Source organism: Mandrillus leucophaeus, unplaced genomic scaffold (assembly GCF_000951045.1).
Source record: "Mandrillus leucophaeus isolate KB7577 unplaced genomic scaffold, Mleu.le_1.0 Scaffold32, whole genome shotgun sequence".
Lineage (NCBI taxonomy): Eukaryota > Metazoa > Chordata > Mammalia > Primates > Cercopithecidae > Mandrillus > Mandrillus leucophaeus.
The window spans coordinates 2,893,052-2,904,086 of NW_012103365.1; the positions used below are offsets into that span (position 1 = coordinate 2,893,052).

Here is an 11,035-nt window from a genome sequence, read left to right on the forward strand (position 1 = left end):
AGATGGAGTCTCACTCTGTCGCCCAGGCTGGAGTGCAGTGGCGCGATCTCGGCTCACTGCAAGCTCCACCTCCCGGGTTCACGTCATTCTCCTGCCTCAGTCTCCCGAGTAGCTAGGACTACAGGTGCCCGCTACCTCCCCTGGCTAATTTTTTGTATTTTTAGTAGAGATGGGGTTTCACTGTGTTAGCCAGGATGGTCTCCATCTCCTGACCTCCTCACACCTGTGTGCCTTCAGCCCCCCCACTTCAGGCCTCCCCCTTCATCCCTCCTAGGCCCACAGGTTAAATAAGTTACCAGATTTTCAGAAAACTGAAAACACAAACAAGCAAATGAATGAAAGTGCAGTAGCAAATGAAAATGACCGGAGCTAAACAGGCAGAAAAACACCTAGTGAATATGGAGGTTAAAGGCTTGAACACTGACTAACGTGAACTAAGCTTTGAACCCCTGAACCAAAATAAACTCGTGTCCCTCCCTGGCCCACATACCTCGTATGTGTCGTTGGTCAGGAGAAGCTCCTCCATTCGCTCAGCACCTAAGACCAAACACAACCAGCAGCCCACGGCCAATCCATCAGCGGATTCTGTTGGCTTTACTTTCAAAATATAAAGTACTCCCTGAATCTAGCCACATCTTACCACCTCAGGTCTACCCTCACCCAGTCCAAGCTATGAAGGGCTCTTGCCTGGGTTATGGGGTTTTTGTTGTTGTTGTTGTTGTTGTTGTTGTTTGTTTGTTTGGAGACAAGGTCTCACTCTGTTGCCCAGGCTGGAGTGCGGTGGTACGATCTTGGCTCACTGCAGCCTCCACCTCCTGGGCTCAAGTCATCCTCCCACCTCAGCCCCCCAGGCAGCTGAGAATACAAGCGCATACCACCATGCCTGGCTGATTTTTTATTTTTTAGTAGAGATGGGGTTTTGCCATGTTGCCCAGGCTGATCTCAAATTCCTGACCTCAGGTGATCCTCCCGCCTCAGCCTCCCAAAGTGCTGGGATTACAGGCGTAGGATTCTTGTGGTCCTACCTGTTACACAGGGCTTGGCCCTCCTAAGGGCCCCACCCTTGGTTCCATGCTCTGCTGTCACTATCTTGAAATTCTTAACAATTCTGAAACAAGAGGCCTCACTGTTTTTTGTTTGTTTGTTTGTTTGTTTGTTTGTTTTGAGACAGAGACTTGCTCTGTCGCCCAGGCTGGAGTGTAATGGCACAATCTCGGCTGGCTGCAATCTCCACTTCCTGGGTTCAAGCAGTTCTCCTCCCTCAGCCTCCCAAGTAGCTGGGATTACAGGTGCCCTCCACGACGCCCAACTGATTTTTGTATTTTTAGTAGAGACAGATTTCACCATGTTGGCCAGGCTGGTCTTGAACTCCTGACCTCAGGCGATCCACCCACCTCTGCCTCCCAAAGTTAGGATTACAGGCGTGAGCCACCATGCCCACCTAGGCCTCACATTTTTGTGTTGCACAAGGCCCTGTAAATTATGTAGCTGGTCCTGCCTGTCATTGCTACTAGAGCATAAGCCCCATGAGGACAGGACCCCTGGCTCCTTAGTAAACCAATGAGCACGGAATTTATTCAGCTGATGTATTCTGGCCTGGATCCACCAGAAAATATTCTTATACTGGATGGGTAAATACTGGGACCTCAACCACATGGGGCCCCTCTCCCATGACCTTAGGGCCTTCCATGATCCAGAAAGTATTTAGTAAGAAGCTGACGCAGGGACCTCCAGGACTCTGCTTCGACTCCTCAGCCGGTGTCCCTTCTGAAGGGCAGTGCCTGTGCCCTTGTGGTGCTTAAACATGTCAGCTCTGACTGCAGCACCCGCCACAGCACCTAGCATCTATTAGGTGCTCAGGAAATGTTTGTCAAATGAATAAGCAAATTCATTTGTTCATTCGTGACTAAATGGGTATTCAATGGGTGTTGTCACACTCTCTACTATGCAAATGTAGATGCGTGCAGGGAAAGATTCTGCATTTTAATGAGCAGCATGTGGTCTGATGGGAGTCCCTGTATACAGGGCTGGCTGCGTCATTTGCAGGGTCTAGTGTGAAATGAAAATCCTGGGCACTTAGGCCAGGCGCAGTGGCTCACGCCTGTAATCCCAACAGTTTGGGAAGTTGAGGCGGGAAGATTGCTTGAGGCCAGGAGTTCTAGACCAGCCTGGGTAACTTAGCGAGACCCCCATCTCTACAAAAACTACAAAAATCAGCCAGGCATGGTGGCACATGCCTGTAGTTCCAGCTACTTGAGAGGCTGAGGCAGGAGGATTGCCTGAGCCTGGAAGGTGAGGCTACGGTGAGTCATGATTTCACCACTGCACTCCAGCCAGAGTGACAGAATAAGCACCATCTCAAAAAACCCCAGATAAAAAACCAAACCAAAACAAAAAACTTTTAATTTTTTCTGCCATCTCTCTCGATCTATCATGGTGTTTTCTATTTGCCGTTTAATAGCACACTCTTTGGGTTCAGGGACACTCCCTGGTGAGTGCAAACCCTCCCAGGGACCTGGGGCTTGCACCCAACTCTGACTCTCCCTGTGTCCATGCCTGGGCTCCCACCAAGGGCAAAGCAGAGGCAATAGTCGCTGGGCTGAGGAGGGAGAATGGGTGTTTGAGAGCCTTTTCCAGGGAGGCAGGGAGGTGGGAAGGTGTTGGTGATAGGTGGGGAGGTAGGGAGTGGGGTTCCACATACGTCAAGTCTCCAAGCCCCAGCGCGTGTGTCATTGTCCCATCCGACTTCACTGACAAAACACACATTCCATTATGAAATTGTTAAGATTCTCAGGATGGTGACTGCAGAGCATCAACCCCAAGGGCTAAGACTCCTTCTAAGCACAGGCCCTGAGCGCCTGGTCTCATGCTCATGTTAGACATAGGCTCTGTTCTCCTCCTGTGCTGCCCTCCTCTCAGGTACCCCTGTGCTTGCAGTGGGAGGACCCCAGGGGCTGGCTGGGCACAGGCAGAAGCCTCTCTCCTTCTCTCCGCAGGAGCTGTGAGGGCCTCCAGTGTCTTCCCCATCCTCAGTGTCACGCTGCTGTTCTTCGGCGGGCTCTGCGTGGCAGCCAGCGAGTTCCACCGCAGCAGACACAATGTCATTCTCAGCGCGGGCATCTTTTTTGTCTCTGCAGGTGAGTGTCTGGCCCCAGCCCTGAGATCTTCACAGATACCAAACCGAAGCCAGGGCCACGTGGAGGAAGCAATGCTATTCAGGGCTCCCTCCAGGGAAGGAGCAAGAAAATGCTCCAGTTGTGCTAAGGATGAGAACTCAAAGAATTTCATTAGAACCGAAGATGCCAAAACTCTAGCTGAAGCCGGCATGAAGGAAAAATGGGGAGGAAACAGCATGGCAGGATCGGCTGAGATTGAAACAGAGACAGGGAAGAAGAAAGGGGCAGGAGAGAGAAAGAGAGAAGGAGAGAGAGATGTATAAGAGTGTACATACATGCTTGCTGCTTGCATATGTGGTACGTGTGAACTGATTGGGGAGACTAAAGCAGGAGGATTGTTTGAGTCCAGGAGTTCGAGACCAGCCTGGGCAGTGTAGTGAGACCCTCATCTCTACAAAAAACAATTTTAATTAAAAAATTAGCTGGGTGTGGTGCTGCACACCTGTGGTCCCAGCTACTCAGGAAGCTGAGGTGGGAGGATCGCTTGAGCCCAGGACGTCAAGGCTACAGTGAGCCAAGACCTTGCCACTCCACTCCAGTCTGGGTGACAAAGTGAGGTCTCATCTCTAAAAAATAAATAAGTAAATGTAAAAATATAGAAGTGCATTTGTGTGTTCACTTGGGCATGTTCATGTACTATCTCTGGCCCTTCGAGATATGTGTTTGCCAGCTAATTATTGTTCAACCCTCTCTTACTCACCATTTTATACTCTCCTCCACTGTTCCTATGCCAATCAATACTCTGCCATCACCCTGCAAAGTTTGAAAGTCATCACGAGAGTCCAGCCCCATCCAGCTTTTGAAGTGCTCAAATCCTCTTATCATTCCACGCATCTCTGGGAACAAGGTAAAGACCAGCAGCCCGAGATGCTCTGGGGCAAGACCTTATAGTCAATAGCAGCCCTGACCAGAAGAAGGCACAGGGTGGCAAGGACGCTGAGAGACAACCTTCAGAAAAGGGTCCTGTTCTCTGCCTTCTCTCACCTCCCTCCACCTCCATCCCTTCACTGGTGTCCTGTCTTCCTTGCTTCCCTGAGTTTTCATCCTTCATCCTTGCTTTCATCCCTTTACCATCTCTTCCTAGCCCACTCCTCTTGGGGTGGATCAGTGCCATCTGGATGAAATGCTTTAGAGAAGCAAAGAACAGGGCAGGGATGGAGGAAGACGGGGCTGGACTCTGGTGATGACTTTCAGACTTTGCAAGGTGATGGCAGAGTACTGATTGGGATGGGGACAGTGGTGGACAGTATAAAATGGTGAGGAAGAGTGGCTTGCAACCCCCCTGGATTTCAATCCTGGATCCACCAATCAGGCCTTGGGAAATGTGATCATCTCTCTGTAATTTGGTTTCCTTGACTATAACATGGCAAATAATAATAGTACCAACTGCAGCTGGGCTTGGTGGCTCGTGCCTGCAATCTCAGCACTTTAGAAGGCCGAGGCAGAAGAATCACTTGAGCACAGGTCTTCAAGACTAGCCTGGGCAACATTGCGAGACCCAATCTGCACAAAAGTTTAAAACTTAGCTAGGCGTGGTGGTGGGTGCCTATAGTTCCAGCTAGTCAGGGGTCTGAGGTGGGAGGATTGCTAGAGCCTGGGAGGTCAAGGCTGTTGTGAGCCATGATCACACCACTGCACTCCAGCCTGGGTGACAGAGCAAGACTCTGTCTCAAAATAGGTCATAATCATAATGATAATAGTACCAGCTGCATGGGATTTGCTGGAAGGAGACTGTATTCGTTTGTTCTCACACTGCTAATAAAGACATACCCGAGACTGGGTAATTTATAAAGGAAAGAACTTTAATTGACTCACAGTTCCACATGGTTGGGGAGGCCTCACAATGATGGTGGAAGGCGAAGGAGGAGCAAAGTCACGTCTTAACATGGCAGCAGGCAAGACAGCTTGTGCAGGAGAACTCCCCTTTATAAAATCATCAGATCACCCCTGTAATCCCAGCACTTTGGAAGCCTGAGGTGGGTGGATCCTGAGGTCAGGAGCTCAAGGCCATCCTGGCCAACATGGTGAAACCCGTCTCTACTAAAAATACAAAAATTAGCTGGGCGTGGTGTGTGCACACCTGTAGTCCCAGTTACTTGGGAGGCTGAGGCAGGAGAATCGCTTGAACCCAGGAGGCAGAGGTTGCAGTGAGTCAAGATCATGCCATTGCACTCCAGCCTGGGGACAGAATGAGACTCTATCTAAACAAAAACAAAAACAAACAACAAAAACAAAGCCATCAGCTCTCATGAGACTTATTCATTACCACAAGAACAGTATGGGGAAAACTCTTCCCTTGATTCAATTATCTCCACCTGGCCCCACCCTTCACACATGGGGATTATTAAAATTCAAGGTGAGATTTGGGTGGGGACAGAGAGCCAAACCACATCAGAGACTGTACAGAGAAAGCACAATATGATTTTCCAGTATTAGAAAAGTAGCAACAACACAGTTCCAAAATCTGGAGCCCCACAAGATCTTGCTTGAATTCCTTCCGCACTGCTTCCCCCTCCGTAAGATGAGAAAGGGAGACTGTCTAAAGCTGAGTCTCTGAGAACTGATTCAAGCAACAGACTAGAAGGAAAACTGCCATCTTGCCCCAGGGGAATGAGATCAGCCCACAGGTGGCAGTGGCCCCTACCTTGCTCTGTGTGGACAGATGTTAGCATCTGGCAAAACCAGGGACTTGTTTTGTCTTGAGGCACGCTCCTGTCACTGGTGGCCCCATCCAGACCTCCCAGGCGCTTGGTCTTGGCCGCTCCAGAGGATCAGTTCCAGTGTCATGCTGATGTGAGAGTTTCCTGAGAATGAGAGAAGATCATTATTTTGTCCCCCAAGGGAATTGTTAGGGAAGAGTGTGTCACCAGCAACTTTCTTCTCACAAGAGGTATTGTGAGGGATGGCAGGTAGATTAGATATGTAGGAACTAGAAAGCGTGTGAGTCTGTGGAGGAAGCCTGATGGGAAGGCAGAGGCTTGGGGTCTAATCCCAGACCCTTCTACTGATCTCCCCAAAGAACCTGAAGATCTTGTTTTTCCACCTCTAAAGTGAAAGGATTGGAGGATTCACTACTCTCGAAGGCTCTTCTTTGCTCATCTACACTAAGGTTGATCATTTGAGGCAAGCAATTAACAACCCTTGAAATCAGTAAATAAGAGTGCTGGGGGAAAAAAAGAGAAAACAATCCTTTCTTGAGCACCTACTATGTGTCAGATACTATGCAGAATGCCCAAGAGCGTAAAGCTGTGAAGTCAGGCTGCCTGGTGCAAATCTAGCTCTACTAATTTCCTGTTGTGTGACCTTGGGCAAGTCACTTAACCTTTCTGTGCTTCCATTTATTTCCCCATCTGAAAAATGAGAATCATAATGGCCTCACCTCTTGAAGCTGTTAAGACGATTAAATGAGTTGGTAGCAATAAAGTGTGCAGAGTGGTGCCTATCATCCAGTATGTGTTCAACACATAGTAGCTATTATCACATACAAGGTACCATTTAATTCTCATATCAACTCCACTCACTCACTTATTCAATATGCATTGCCCTCTTGCTATGAATCAGACTCTGGGCTGGGAGTTAAGGCCATAGCAATGAAGGAGATAAGCCTAGTCCCTGCCCTCAGGGAGTTTACAGTCTGAAAGTAGGACAAAGCAATTGCCTACTCACATCTTGTTTTCCCTAAGCCTTGTTACTGAAATCTAAATCCACCATGGCTAAGAGCTCTGGATTCAAATCTCACTTCAACCATTTTCTATTAGGTTGATGCAAAAATAATTGTGGTTTTTGCAATTACTTTTAATTTAATGGCTGTGCTCGACACGGGAAGTAAGTTACCTTCTCTGTGTCTGTTTCCCCATCTGTAAAAGGGAAATCATTTTTTAAGTGGGCCTGCTGCAATGATTAATAGGTAAGATGCACATAAAGATTTTGCACAGTGCCTGGCACATGGTAAGCACCCTGTAAATCATTGGCAACTCGCTTGGCTTCCTATCAGCCCAGTCTAACATCTGAGCCTCTCTTTGAACTTCTTTCTTTTCTTCCCCCACTCCCCGCTACCCACCGCACTGCCGCCAAAAAGACCTTCTTTGGGGACCTTCCAAACTTTGCCACCAAAATATTCCTCACGGCAGAGGAGAGAAAAAACATGGCCCGGGGGAGTCAGGGGACATCAATAGAAGCCACCTTCATTGAGCTGAGACGTCTTTGAAGTCTGACTCCCATTTAACTTAAAAATTCATGTGAATTCTGCCTTCTCCTTATTATATCCATGTTCATTTTAATATAAAAGAATATGTCTTCCCTACTCATCTTCAAGCCAAATTGACACTCCAGGAAGAGGAGCCGTTTGTCACCCTGTGGTTTCTTGCAGCCTGACACAGAGCTGGATGTGTCAGCCCCCATCATAAGAAATAGCTCAGTGATGAGAACTTGCTGCCTACCTGCTGAATGTCTGTGCTGGGTAGAACCAAGAGGAGGCAGGAGAGAAGCAGCAGATTTTAGCCCTGTACTCTGGAGACAAGTTTTAGATGAAATATAATCAGAAGTCCTATTCAACATAGTGAGGCTGGGCATGATGGCTCATGTCTGTAATCCCAACACTTTGAGAGGCCAAGGTGGGAGGATCACTTGAGGTTAGGAGCTCAAAACCAGACTGGGCAACATAGCAAGACCCCATCTCTAAAAAAAAAAAAAAATTAAATTAGCTGTGCTTGGTAACACATACCTGTAGTCCCAGCTATTCCGGAGGCTGAGGAGGGAGGATGCCTTTAGCCCAGGAGGTTGAGGTTACAGTGAACTATAATTGTTCCACTGCAATCCAGCCTGGGTAACAAGAGAGCAAGACCCCATCTCTAAAAAACAACAACAACAACAACAACAACAACAAAACAAATAACCCTACTGGATGTGCACCAGCTAATCAGAAGGGTGGCACTGGGGCCCAGTCCTGTGTCTCCTGCTCTACCAAGCTTTAACCCTTTGGTTGCTGGACTGTAGGGAGATCTTGGGGATGCCCACAAAGAGTATGGAACATTCAAGGAACAGAGAGAGAATTCAGGAGGCTCCTGGAAATGGTTACTCACCAACTGTTGTCGGAAACTATAATGAGGGACAACCTCCATTTAGCACCACCCTACAGGTAGCCTAAATTTGGAGGCAAAGAGATGCCAGCTGGTGTACCAACAACCTCCATGAGTCATTGTTGGCACCAAGCCCTGGATGAGGCCCTTGAAACAAAGGGACCAAAAGAGACATATCCCCTTCGGAGTAAGAACATGAGAAAGGTAGGCAGAGATGTGCACAGCCCCTCAAACCTCCTGCTCCTACTGACCACTACCTAGGAAACTGATTCCTCTCCTGTGGGCTAAGCAGCTATTTCCAACAATATTGGCACTCTGGGAAGCTAAGTCTGCAAGCCTTGCCTGTTGGAGGTAACAGCTTCCTGTTCCCCAAGTCCTGGTGCCCTGGTGCTCAAACAACAGCTGATCTGAAGCATTATCATATCCTGTGCAGATAAAAAGACTTGGTAAGCTCCCACCTCTTCCCCATGGGTTTATTTATTGTCCCAAATTTCAGCTCCAGACCCATACATTTCCACTGAGCAGCTCCATTTGGACTTTCCATAAGCACTTCCAACTTAATGTGTTCAAACCTCCTCTTTTATCTAAACCTGGATTCTCTGCTGCCTCTTATTTGAGCTCAAAATGCCACCAGCCTCCCAAGCACCCAAGTTAGAACCCTAGTAAGTCATTCTCAATGCCTTCTCTCACATGCCATCGTCAACAGTCTTTCATCTCTTGGCTTACCCCTGTTTAATTTTCAGATCTGGCTCAAATGTCACCTCATCTTCAGTGCCAGGTTCTTAGTCTTTCTCTCTCCTTCTCTTCCTGAATCATTTTTATGTGTCTCCGGTAGAACCCTTACTGTATTTTCCTGTAATTGCATTTACATGTCAGTCTTTGCCACTAATGGTAAAGAATTCAAGGGCAGGGGCGTGTATCTTGTTCATTTTACAATCTTCATGACTTAGTGCCAAAGATTAAGTGTTGATGAGATGAATTGCTTCTAACGGAAAAATAAGTGCATTCTGAGTTCTTCTGTACTTGCTGTAGGAGTAGCGTGTATTCTTTAGCTGAATACACATTGCCTGGAACTGAGCAGCAGAATTCTTCATTTCCCAAGTGACAGAACATGCAAGAAGATCTCAGTGGTTGGATTTCCCAGCTATAGTCCATTATCCTCTCTCCCCATTATCTCCACATTTTCTATAAATATTTTAAGATGGAAAGTGACAGTTCTCGCTGAGGTTTATAAAGGATGTATTTTTCTTTTCCCCTTCTCTTAGGGTTAAGCAACATCATTGGCATCATAGTTTATATATCAGCCAACGCTGGAGACCCCGGGCAGCGTGACTCCAAAAAAAGTTACTCCTATGGTTGGTCCTTTTATTTCGGAGCCTTCTCTTTCATCATCGCAGAAATTGTAGGAGTGGTTGCCGTGCACATCTATATTGAAAAACATCAGCAGTTACGAGCCAAATCTCACTCGGAGTTCCTGAAGAAATCTACTTTTGCCCGCCTCCCACCCTACAGGTATCGATTCCGGAGGCGGTCAAGTTCTCGCTCCACCGAGCCCAGATCCCGAGACCTGTCCCCCATCAGCAAAGGCTTCCACACCATCCCTTCCACTGACATCTCGATGTTCACCCTCTCCCGGGACCCCTCAAAGATCACCATGGGGACCCTCCTCAACTCCGACCGGGACCACGCTTTTCTACAGTTCCACAATTCCACACCCAAAGAGTTCAAAGAGTCACTGCATAATAATCCGGCCAACAGGCGCACCACGCCCGTCTGAACTGACCTCTGACCTCTGCCCCACGCCCAGCACAGCCTTGGGGGAAGTGTACAGAGATGTCTCTGAGGTTGCATGGCATGGTCCTCGTGATGGTATTACTTTTTACAAAGAATGAAACCAAATGGACTCAGCCCTCTCCCACATTTGCCCCTCACCCTCCAAGTCCTAACCCCTCCATCCTCCCTAACTTTTCAAGCCAATCCCTTCATGTCATTCCTCTCTCTGTGTATCTGTGCCAGATGTTTTCCTTTCTTCCTTCTTTACTGGAAGGACCTCCACATTCTTCCCTCCTTGGAAGAGGACTTTACTAAAAGTCACGGGTGGTGGCCAGGGGGGATTTCTGAATCTCCATCAGGCGCGTTCATAATTGTCCCCATTGTCTACCCACACGAATCCTCAGGAAACCAACCACCGCCCAGGTGGCCTGAGGGAGGCATTCACCTTTATGTGTTAGAAAAACATGACCAGAAATCAAAGATGTCAGAGCCCCGAAGCAGCTAATGTAATAAGCACTCATGTTATTAAAGGTTTTGCCTTGTCGTAACCAACCGAGCCAGAGGGTATTTTCTTTCTTTTGGGTGTTTCCTACACAAACTCACTCCCCTGCCTCCAAACTGGCTCACATCCATCTTGGAAGCTGAACTTTGCTCATCCACACCTGAGCCACTAAGAAGGCTCACCTTGTACCTTTGGAAGCTAGTAAGGTATTCCCACAAATGTCCGAATCAGTATTCAAGCCCTTCTGCTTGAATTCCTGGAGGCTACCTGGGGGTGGGTGAGTGAATGCTGGTTTTCAAGATCTAAATCTGGCACGCAATAGCTCTATGACCTTGGGCAAGTCACCTAAGCCTCAAGCCTCAGTCTCCTCATCTGTAAAATGGAACATGATAATAGCACTCTCCTCCAGAGTTGTGAGGTTTAAATAAAACAATGTGTTTAAAATGATTAGCACATTGTAAACAATAAATACATATTTTTCAACGTTTTGGGTGGATTTTAGGCAG

The 11,035-nt window shown here is 47.8% G+C and overlaps 1 protein-coding gene across 1 annotated transcript in view; it reads left to right on the forward strand.

Annotated features, from left to right (window-relative positions):
- Positions 1-10,575, forward strand: part of CACNG3 (calcium channel, voltage-dependent, gamma subunit 3) — a 125,899-nt gene extending 115,324 nt beyond the window's left edge. The window contains exons 3-4 of the mRNA XM_011987942.1: positions 2,997-3,137; positions 9,520-10,575. Of these exons, the coding sequence (XP_011843332.1) occupies positions 2,997-3,137; positions 9,520-10,031 (653 nt within the window). The 3' untranslated portion in view covers positions 10,032-10,575. The remainder of the gene's footprint in view (positions 1-2,996; positions 3,138-9,519) is intronic.
- Positions 10,576-11,035: the final 460 nt, after the last annotated feature.